Source organism: Glycine soja, chromosome 9 (assembly GCF_004193775.1).
Source record: "Glycine soja cultivar W05 chromosome 9, ASM419377v2, whole genome shotgun sequence".
Lineage (NCBI taxonomy): Eukaryota > Viridiplantae > Streptophyta > Magnoliopsida > Fabales > Fabaceae > Glycine > Glycine soja.
In genome coordinates, this window is record NC_041010.1 from 6,510,647 (window position 1) to 6,522,317 (window position 11,671).

At 35.8% G+C, this 11,671-nt stretch overlaps 3 protein-coding genes across 3 annotated transcripts; 2 read left to right on the forward strand and 1 right to left on the reverse strand.

The window, feature by feature from the left end:
- Positions 1-1,244: 1,244 nt before the first annotated feature.
- LOC114367780 (WW domain-binding protein 11-like) lies at positions 1,245-2,906 on the forward strand. Its single transcript, XM_028324968.1, has one exon. It carries the CDS (start codon positions 1,245-1,247, stop codon positions 2,904-2,906), a length of 1,662 nt encoding a protein of 553 aa, XP_028180769.1.
- Positions 2,907-3,980: 1,074 nt separating this feature from the next.
- On the forward strand, positions 3,981-6,566 carry LOC114425588 (myosin-17-like). Its single transcript, XM_028392528.1, has 4 exons — positions 3,981-5,022; positions 5,376-5,524; positions 5,650-5,818; positions 5,907-6,566. The coding sequence occupies exons 1-4, from the start codon at positions 4,972-4,974 to the stop codon at positions 5,964-5,966; spliced, it is 429 nt and encodes a 142-aa protein (XP_028248329.1). The 5' UTR covers positions 3,981-4,971; the 3' UTR covers positions 5,967-6,566.
- A 1,225-nt stretch (positions 6,567-7,791) lies between these two features.
- On the reverse strand, positions 7,792-11,366 carry LOC114367299 (uncharacterized membrane protein C776.05-like). The gene is made up of 8 exons (XM_028324456.1): positions 11,140-11,366; positions 10,671-10,739; positions 10,492-10,549; positions 10,286-10,386; positions 9,486-9,581; positions 9,304-9,397; positions 8,389-8,626; positions 7,792-8,291 (listed from the first exon to the last, which is right to left on the reverse strand). The coding sequence occupies exons 1-8, from the start codon at positions 11,332-11,334 to the stop codon at positions 7,988-7,990; spliced, it is 1,155 nt and encodes a 384-aa protein (XP_028180257.1). The 5' UTR covers positions 11,335-11,366; the 3' UTR covers positions 7,792-7,987.
- Between the last annotated feature and the right edge of the window lie 305 nt (positions 11,367-11,671).

Genomic DNA, 11,671 nt, shown 5'->3' on the forward strand with positions numbered 1-11,671 from the left:
GATTAAAGTAGTGACATAAAAGAATTCTTGAAAGATTAATTTAATAATGTACTAATTTTATGGTAATTAATTTTATGACTACATCTTTAAAAGCTAAAATAGTGACAAAAAAGTTGGTTATTTTTTAAAAAGAATAATGTTGTAAAACAAGTAGCTAGTATGTTTTGTGGCTTAAATATTTTTTTTAAAAAAAGCTAATCACAGGACAAAAAATACATGTAAAACTAAATAAAAATGTCTTTTTTTTCCTCCTACTATAACTGTGCATATAAAAGTATAAAACTACTATTTATTTTGTTAAACTCAATTATTATTAAATCACTGATTACAAATTTTATTTAATGCAATGATTTTTAAGTCAAAAAATAATTATTAAACTATACATTGTCCGGAATCATTTTCACGTATACCACATAATAATTTTATAGAATATAATGTTAAGACAACTCCGATAGTAGATTCAACGTGTTTTAGTGGGACAATTATTTGCAAATAGTTTTTAATTAGACAACTCTCTAGTAACTACACAAAATAGAAATAATATACAAAACTAAACAATACACTTATCTTGACAACTTGTTTGAATATTGGATAAATAGTTTCTAATTATTTTCAAAACCTCAATTTCTATCTTCTAATTTTTCATATTTTTTATCTTTAATATATTTATTATATTTTTAAATAAATCATAATTTTTTTATTTTATATTTTTTAATTACTTCAATAACTAGTCTGAACACTTATAATTTAATGAGATAACTTTTCAATTTTTAATTAATTTTCCACTAATTTTATTAACCACAATCATAACCAATCCATGTTAAATTCAATTTTCAAAAAATACAATCTTAATAAGAAATTAAAATAGAAGATTTTGAATGTGACTTAACTTTAAACCAAAACTCCTAAGAATATCTCAATCAACTCCCACAAAAGAATCAAAAGCCCTAATTACCATGTTTTGAAAAAAAAAAAAAAACAATGTACAAATGATTAAATTAATTGAAGGAAATTTATACAATTGGAGAGTTTAGTTTAGGAAGTACCTGTTACTCCAAGTATATTATCTGTCCATCGTAAAGAGTTTGCTAGTTGCTACGTTGTTATTATTCCACGCTATAAGAATTTCATTTCACGTTGTCCCCGTACCTGAAAAATTTCCAAAAACAAAACAAGAGATAGAAATAGAATAGAGCACAAACCTTACCTCACACACACTTGTTTCTTCCACTCTCACAACCACCATGCCCCACCGTCGCTCGTGGCACTCTTCGCCACCCTTACTGAGCCCTCCGCTGCTCATCATTCTCTTCCCAATCGTGATCCTCACGCTCCTCTTCCTCGCCGTGCCGCCGCTCCTCTCCGCCGCCACGCGCCTCCTCCGCCCGGCCTCCTCCGACGTCAAGACCAGCTGGGACTCCCTCAACATCCTCCTCGTCGTTTTTGCTATCCTATGCGGCGTCTTCGCAAGACGAAACAACGACGAAGAACAGACCCAGAATAATAACCACGTGCACCAGCACGACGACGATGCCGTTTCGGATCGAAACGCCGCGTTTCGTCGTGTGCCTTCAGAGGGACAATCGCAGTGGTTCGGGTTCTCAGAGGAGAGAAAGGTGTATGGTAACGATACACCTCTTAACAGGTTGGAGTCACCGGCTACCGGGGGAAACCGCTTGAAGATGAGACGAAACAGCAGCTCTTATCCAGATCTGCGCCAGTGGGAAACCGGTGACGACCGGTTCAAGTTCCGGTTCTACGACGATTTCGAAATCGATAAGCAGTTCCGCTCGCCGGCTAGGGAGTACTTCCCCGCCTTCGACCACCGTAAACGGTGGCCGGAATCACCATCACCACAACCACAACAACAACCACAAGAAGATCAAATTAAGGAAATTCTGGTTGATACCTTCGAAATTCGTTCTTCTCCGCCGCCGGTGAAGTCAACTACGCCACCTCCACCACCTCCGCCACCTCCTCCTCCGCCAGAATCTGCTCGTCGCAATACCCGACGGACGCATCGGAAAATAGAGCGAGAGCGAGAGAGTGAGATAACTGTAGAGCTCGACCACAGCGAGTTCACGACGATCCGCTCTCAGCCGGCGGCTCCTCCGACGCCGCCGCAGCCTCCGTCGGCGAAGGCACGATCGGAGCGCAAGAGTGAGCGAAAGAAGAGCACCGTGAAGAGAGAGATGGCGATGATTTGGGCTTCAGTTCTCTCCAATCAGAGAAAGAAAAAGAAGAAACAAAAGACAAAGAATAACGAAAATCACGATCAGCATTACGATGATAATGTCGATGAATTAACGAGTAACACGACAGTGCCACCACCTCCACCGCCACCTCCGCCGCCTCCTTCAGTTTTCCACAGTCTATTCCGAAAAGGACTAGGCAAGAGCAAGAAAATCCACTCGGTGTCGGCGCCACCTCCGCCACCACCTCCTCCGCCGTCAAAGCGCAAGAGCCAGATCCCTCCGTCGCCGTCTTCTCCGCCAGAGCCTCCACGGCGGAGAAACTCCGGCCGACCACCTCTCCCTAACAGAGCTGTCACTTTCAACGACGAGACTCTAAACGCCGGCAACCAGTCGCCGTTAATTCCGATTCCGCCGCCGCCACCACCGTTTAAGATGAAGGCGATGAAGTTCGTAGTTCGCGGAGATTTCGTGAAGATACGTAGCAACCAGAGCTCGCGGTGTAGCTCTCCAGAACGCGAGGACATTATTAATGTGTCGGAAACTACAATCATTGACGCCGTTACTGATTCTGTTAATGAAACCGTTACGGATCGTAACGTTTTCTGTCCCAGCCCCGATGTGAATGTTAAAGCCGCAACGTTCATTGCTCGGCTTAGAGGAGAATGGAGGCTCGAAAAGCTTAACTCGTTGAAGGAGAAAGGCAATGGCTAATTGCCTCGTAGCTTGTAAAAAACTGAGTGAAGAAAAAAAAGATAGGCTCCAATTTTGGTATTTTTTAGTTCAGTTATTAGACCCTGCTAATCAATGATTAAGCAGCGTCTTGGGTTTGCCGTTTGTGTTTTTTATTTTTTTCACATACTTTGAGTGATTCGTGGCCTTTTGTTAACATATTTGTATAGCAGGATAACTGAGGCTCTAATTGTGTTTTTGATGTCCCATTAGAGCCTCTTAGTATTAGTGGATTGATTTATTGGAGTACGAACTTCTGGTTTGCCAGTTTGTATGTTTCTATAATACTATTCTCTGAGCCTCTAATTGTTTTTTGCTCGTTTTAATCAAAATGTCTCTAATGCTCCTTGGTCTTTTGGGAGCAACTGAGTTGTAGTTTTTAATGATAATTATTTTTATTTTTTTTTAATAAACAACGGTATCTTGAGTCACTATTATAAAATATCAAAGTTCTCTATTTAATGCTTACATATTTAACATTACTGAATTGAAACGATTTCATACAACTGGTAGATGCACTCATAAATGTGATTGACTGGACTTAGAAAAAAAGACTTGTCAGTGTTCTGTGAACATTTTCATTGGTGACTTTTTCGTGTGATGTACATAAAAAATTAAGGATCATGGAAAGAAAAAGTTTTTATTTTCAAGCACATACTTAGTTTTCAGACCTCAAGAGGACCACTTTCTCTTCCATTAAGAATCTTTGTTTTCGATCTCTTGGGAGCCAAATAGGAGCCATCCATGTCCTAATTCATGTAACCCGAACCATAGAATTTCATTGTTGAAAAAATAAAGCAAATTTTTTTTACAGAAAAATATATATTTAAATAGACCTAAACATAAACTTTTGTTTTATGGTCCTCTATCAACGGGCACAGCCACAAGCAGCACCGCTTGTTGATTATTTTTTTATTTATTTTAAAAAATAGGTGCAGCTTAGCTGGTTGGAATTAAAGTATCCACATTGAAGAAAAAATAATAATTTGAACAATTTTTCTTTTTAAGTATCCACAAAAGAGGAGAATTGAATTCTACACCTAGCTTCCTAAATGTATCATGCACCTCCCAGTTTTTAAAAACTCCAAGTTATCCCTTCTATCTTCTTCCTCCTTTTTCTCTTACAGCTGCAGACCATTCCCCTTCTTCTCTTCTTCCTCTTTTTAAAATGTCTCATGCTTTCACACTCTAACTAGAAAGTCGTAGGTGTTGTATTTTGGCTATAGCCTAAGATCATGGTATTTCAAAAAGATTTTGTCGTAGGTGTTATATTAAGGAACTTTGAAATAAATTAGTAAAAGCATGGATTTGCATGCATGGGATAGAGTTAAGTGACCAAGCTCCAATACAAATCTTTCAATTTGTGTCCCTATGCTGGCTATGCATGATAATTGGGTCTCTTAAAAACATGGTACAGTATTATTTTTTATTTTCATCTTAATTAATGTAATTTTTTATTATCTAAAACATGAGATAGTGGAACTGTCTAATGTTCAAACTTCAGATTTCGAAAAGGATTTATATAAGCTTTTAATCTAATAATTTATTTTTCTTATCAATTACTATAATTTTATTTAGAGTTAATTAAGTTTTTAGTCTCTCAATCTTTTTAGATTTTAATTCTTAATCCCTAAAGATTTTCAAGATTTTGTAGAATTTTCTTTCTGAACGTTATCAACGAATCCTCTCCTTCCCCCTCCATATGCCACATAAAATAGACACACATTGTCATAAATTAAGTTAGCAAGGAGGATTCTGTGGCAAGGGTAGGTTTACAATAACAACTCTATCGGTCAATGACCTTTGAGCTCAAATGACACTGCCCAAATTCTTAAAGACTTGGTGTGATTTTGGTGTTGGACACTTGATCCTCTTAAGGCCGTTGCTTCTTGTACCTCCAATTTGTTTTCTGCACCTTCAAGTTATTTCCTGCACTCTTTCCGAAATACTTTTTTTACCTTCCATGGCCATGTTGGAAGCCAAAATTTGTAATTATTCTGAAATATAATATTACATTCTAAATTGATCATTCGAGAAGCCAAAAAAGATGTGCTTGAAACAACAGCCTCCTCAATCTACCATCCCCTTTCGTTATCAGGTGCTTGTTCCTCCAATCTAACCAACAAAAAAAAACTGTCCCAATCTAACAATGTACATTTTGCTAGTGAGATTGATACTATTTTTATTTGTAAACTTTTTTTTTTTTACATGCTCTGCGAATCAAGATGGGTTAAATAACCTTCAAGAATATATAATTATCTAAAATGTAATGTAATCTGTAAAATTGTGCCTTATATGTTTAATTTATATCTTTGGTAAAACAAATCCTATGCTTATTCCCTTCTTATTGTCTAATTGACTGTGTCCTTTATGTTTGACCAGTAACTAAAGAAGAGTGTCCAAGGTTTTTGCTTATGATTTTATTTTTAACAGCATGAAATCTAGTTGCAGGTTATCGCAAATATCTCAGGTTTTCCCAAAGATGATGAAGCTCCCCCTGGAGGTGTAGATGACATGACAAAACTGTCATACTTGCATGAAACAAGAGTTCTGCACAACTTGGCAGCTAGATATGAACACAATGAAATCTATGTACCTAAGTAAGATACTAATAATCTTATTATTTCTTTTAATGCTAAAATTGTTTTTTATTTTTTTTTATTTTAGTGAAAGTAGAACTCAATGTAACCATGCTGCTGCTGCTACTACTACTACATTGTTGCAGACGTATACTGGCAATAAACCCATTTCGAAGGTTACCACATCTATATGATACTCACATGATGGAACAATATTATAAAGGAGCTGCATTTGAGTCCTCAAATTTAAACAACAGGAGCTACATCAAAAAACCCAAGAAGACCTTGAATGAAATTACAAAGGAGCTTTGCCCTGTGGGTTTTCCTTCCTTCTTTCTTTCTTTTAACTAAGATCATATTTTTCTTTGATTTGCTTTCTTATTATGATGTTATCGTGCTGCAGGTTCTCAGGATCAGTACAATGTACTGGGATGAACAACACATTATCCCACAATATCAGTGATTGTTGCCTCTGAACGCTTTATCTTCTTGTGGCTGTCCCCCGAAAAGTGACTCAGTGCAATACAAATGATATATCCTTTATTCAACTTCCATTCATTCATTCATATATTTATTTATTCAAGTTTTAACAATATCTTCAAATGCACCATGTTCTGAGCTAATTGAAGGTTAATAAATTGGAGGATTGATAGTCAGGACTCAGGAGCAAATACCATTTTCTTGTCATAACTTATGAATTTTGCACCTTAAAGTTGCCCTCCTGAATGAAACTCTTTGACCTTTTCCACATTGATGAGATTTTCATGATGGATCTGATTATTCCATTGTCGATTTCCTTGTTCATTTTTTAAGCAACTTTTGTACATGACGGACAAAAAATGTGGTGGGAGCATCACAAGCCGTAAGGATATGTGTGCCAAAATTTGCTAGTATCTCGCAAGGCTCAATGAAATTAGAGATGAAGAGAAAACTATACCAAGATATCAAACTTTTCAAGACTTTGTTCCTTTTGAAGAAATGCACACGGAATATGCATTGGTATATTCCACTTCAATTGCATTTTGAGAACTATATATGGGCAACACTATGGGGTCTTCTTAAAATACAAAGTAAGACTTTTTTTAAGAATAAAATATATTTTTCTTTCTTATAAATATTAAAATATTTAAAATATAAAATTTTAAATATATTTTTTGTTCTTATAAAACTAAAATATATTGGCAAAAGTTAGGTCTGGTTGATGTTGGAGCACACATGTCACTCTCTTTCTTAGTGTCGCTCTCTCATTGCAAAATAAACCCTCACAAACTCTCTTCTCACTAACCTTTATCTTCTTCAAGACTTCAACCACCATAACCAGAATAGAACTAAGGCTTTTTGCAATTTGTGGTGTTAATAACTTAAACATTGTTATGTAACTTTTGATTACTATGATACAACACCCCCACTGTTATTACCACGGTTCATCACTCTTCTAGCAATCACTCTCCCTCCTCCTCTCACCGCCACCAAAGCCATCGCATCAGCATCTCCTCACTGCCACGAGACAACTACGAGCGTTCCAGCCAAGCCAGTCTAGTCCGGTTTGCATGGAGGGAGAAGATGTTTTTGATGGTGTAGATCTAGAAAAAGAAATGGAGTGAAAGCATTCTCTAAACCACAGAGTACACACTATCGCACCCCATCTTTCTCTTTCGCATCCAAATCAAATCCGAGTCGGGGGGTGGGCCATTGTCGTTGGAGAAGAAGAAGTCATCATCAGAGAAGAGGAGGCACAAAGGGATTGAGAGGCCGCATCGCCAGATATGAAAAAACAGAAGAGTAACAATTCCCTAAACCGCACCACATCTTTCTCTTCTGCGTCCAAAACCTAGTCAAGAGTGGGTGTTGTTGTCGTCGAAGGAAGAAGAAGTCATCATTGTAAGAGAAGAAGTTGATTGTCTCTACTGTCATCAGAGAAGAACATTTTGTCCGGAAAAGTCCGAGGTTGTTGAAGTTTTGAAGAAGATAAATGTTAATTAAATAGGGGTTTGAAATTTTGAAGCTTTTCTTTTCAATTTTAGGGGGGGGGGGGGGGGTAACCCACAAAAATATCAAGAGATTAGTTAGTAATTGAACCAATGAAAGAGGGACACCCCATTAAAAAGAGTGACATGCCAGATCGAATTTGTCGGAATCAAAATATCACATATTTATATTTTGTATGAACGAAAAACATATTCAAAATTTTACTGTGAAGGATTCCAAACGTTTATAGGGACACAAAACATATTTTAGTTTTTTTTATCCTTAGGTGTGAGAAAGTTTACAACAACTTACATACTCTATTTAATCAACTGAGCTGCACTCCCATGGTATACAGATTAAGACTAATATGGTAAAATTTAATCAACTGAGCTGCACTCCCATGGTATACAGATTAAGACTAATATGGTAAATGACTAAATGGATAATTAATTCATATCATGAAATCAAGATGCCTCAAGAATTGTTGAACTACCTACGACTTTCCATCACCATATATCACTGATCTTTTTTATTTTGAACAGGTTGCATCTCTGATTTCTTTTTCTCCTCGAGAATTACTTGCCTAGGCATCACATCTATTAGGAAGCTTCCCCCATTCCACACTGATGCAGAAATCTTAAGCAATTGGAAGACTACAGACAATTCATATGACAAGAAAATGGGAACAGTCAGAGCCGTGGTTGCCACGGTAAATATGCCTTGAAGAACAATGTACATTAACAAGCGATTTTGATCTCCAAGTAAGCCACTTAAGCGCCACCAAATATTGTTTGCTTTCTGAGCTTTTTTGGAGAGTTCCCTATGCAACAAACAGTTAAGGCAATAAAATGAGAAATGTCAAAGAATGATCAACTACCACTCTAGAACACCTGTAGAAATGCTCATTCATTAGTTACCTGTAGGAAGTCATGACTTCAGGATCTCTTAAAAACCGTTGTTGGCGCAAGACGTTGACAATGAGGAAGTATAGAACCTGCCAGAGAATGTAAACTGCCAAGGGTACCAGAAACAGCCACATCCAGAGATAGGATTTATCCTCAATATAAGGCCATGTAGATCTTCCAGCCATTCCTGCTGGTCGCATGGCTTCAAAGGTTGCAGGATTCCACCATCGAATGGTAAAGAAAACCAATCCTGGAAAAAAAATTGCATTAAAAGCATAATAATAACCAAAATGGATGCAACAAGAAACCTAAAGTTGACATGCCTATCACAAATCCAGTCCAATTGTAGCATCTCTAATATTGTGATGTCTAAGTAGAAGTTCAAGTTGTTCCATAGATAAACAAGAATTACATATTTTCATAATATACAGAAAAAAATATAGTGATTGAATATGCGGATTTAGGTGGATATTGTTAGATGAAGGCTCGTAAATGGTTTTATATCTAGCAGATATTAAATCATACAAGCACATCAAGAAATGAAGACATCTGAAAATAGATGCGACTCATGCAAGAAACAGAAGATAGTTTTTTTTTTCTTTGGGGGAGGGGTAGCAACACCGAGTCTGTGACATGAACAGAAGTATAAAATAAGATAAAAATATTGATGTGTTTTGATTTTATGTAGATGACCCTTGATGATATCAATTTGAAGGTCCTTCATATTGTTCTTACACAATACAAATTCCCTGATAAGCATACATTAACAACACATTGACCCAATATAATTATTTTGTCAGATATTCTCAATATTTGACTATGGAAAGCATGAGTCTATAATGATCATAGAAGAGTAAGGTTTTCCAAAATTTTATTATCTTGTAAAAAAAAAGAGAGGACTGCTGAAAAAATAAAGGTATATCATACCAGGTAAAAGATGGATAAGAACACTGACAATTTTGTCAACTGAACTGAAAACTAAGCTGCAACGCCAAACAATCAAAGCCCATGCTAATGGCCCCTGCAAAAGCTCTTTGGATAAGTCATAAAGTAGACAAATAAATCATTCTTCTACCAAGTCATCAAATTATCAAGGATAACATGCTTACCTCAGCAAATGAAAAACAAACCAGGAAAAGCTTTTCATTCTTTGGGTAAAAAAGGAGGTAAACCAAGAAAATGGTATTGGCATAATAGCAAAAATCCTGAAACACATGAACAATCACTTAGCCGACTAGTTTTCATTACATAGGTTTCTACTACAGCAACACAAGAAATTAATATGTTAGGAACCTAGCCTAAGTAGATTAATTACTGTAAGGGTATTAAAGGGATTACCATTAGAGATGGTTATAGTTTGTTATAGCAATTTAACAGAATCCCCAAAGTGTAGGCTCTTGTTATGCATAGCTAGTGGGTAGTTGCAAGGCAATATCTGCTATATATATGTACTGCGTCAATACTGAAAAGCAAGAAATGAATTGAGTCTTATTTTCCTTTCTAATTTATTTCCCTTCCTTCTCTAATTCCGGAGGTTCCCTTCCCACGAAGTAAGGATGTATCATAATACTTATATCCTTATGATAATGAGAACATTGAGACATTGTTCCAATGATTTTAATCAGTCAAAGAATTGAAACACTGCTTAAATTCACAAAACATACAATAGTTTCATGAGAAGTGCTAGCAATACACTCTCCAACACACTCTTTATCATCAGTTAAAATTGATTAGAAAATACAATTCACGAGTAAGAGTAACAAGAGCCACACAAAGTTCACGATTTCTAATAAATTCCAATCAATAGTGTATTTAAATTACAGAAACGCATTGTTACTTGCTAGCATTTCTCTAGTTTAATAGTTGCACAATAAACTTAAAATACAGAAATTGAGATATCATCATTCACCAGGAGATAGTAATGCCATTTCTTGAACCTGTAATATATCCAACGGAGAGGAACAAACACGACGTAGAACAAGCAATATACCAAGGGAACGGCTTGTGGCCCTGGTAAAAGAGGATAATAAAAAATGAAAACCAATAAAGAAGGAATTGAATCTGTTCAAAGAAGAAAAAGAAAAACCAATGCAGTGTCAAACAGAATCAACTTACTTGCCCCAAAGATGAAGCAAAACCAACCAAAGCCAAGAACCCCCAAAAAATGAGTCACCTGAACATTCATAGAAAGAAAGAAAAACAAACATCAAAATCGAAGCTTGTTCAATATTAGCATACCCAAATGGCCATAGATGATGAATACGTGAATCAGAAATTAAGCAGAACAGACCCACCTTGTTGATGAACCTTTCATGCTCTTCAGCTTGCTTGGCTAACTTAACGGCTTGTTTGGACAATACCTCCTTCATTTTCAGCCAAAACAAAAAACAAAAAACAAATTAAACCCATATCATAAAATTAAAAAAACAGATGCAGCCATGCATGGAAATTAAATTGAAAAACAAAAAGAAACAAAACTTATTACACCAATTAATAACGTGTTTGGTTCCACGTTCTGGATGTGATTTTCAAAAGCAAATAATTATAATTTCTGTATCTCAATCAAACGTAATTCCTTCCTTCTAGTTTCCAAAGATACTATAAATAAATACAGTTTTTGTTCGTGCTTTTTATACTATTTTTCTGTTCGAATATAAATTTTATTTTATTAGGCGAAGTAAAATTTCAAAATCTAATTCAAGAACAGCACCAAAAACATGCATCTAAGTTTTATATGAAGAAAATGGATTGAAGGTAACGTACCTTGGACCTATCCCTGAACCTACGCTTTGCAGAGGAATTATTGTCCGTGTAGTCTGCATGGTCTTCGTTATCAGACATACTCACGTGTGTTCGATTCAGACAGAGAAAGATTGTTTGTGATATGATGTATGCAGAAGCAGAAGCAGAAGCAGAACCAGAATTCCGAGAGTGAAATACGGCCTCTTGTTCTTCCATCTAACTATATATATGTGTCTTTCTAATTTTGATTGCTATCAAATGATAATAATAATGTCTTCCAAAACAAGCAAAGCATATCAATTATCAATCAATTAATTTAATATTTGCTAGTGGAATTTAATTGAATGTTTTTTTACCGATTAATTGGATGTTCTCTAACACTATAAGAACGTGTTTTCTTCTTTACCTAATTTCGAATTTTATGTGATTGGAAATTATAAATTTTTATTATTTTCAAAGTTATAATTAAGATAGTTTTTAATTGGTTGATAGTATTTTTTCCTCAATCAAATAATACGGTATATTCCAATTCATTTTATCAGAGATTAAATAC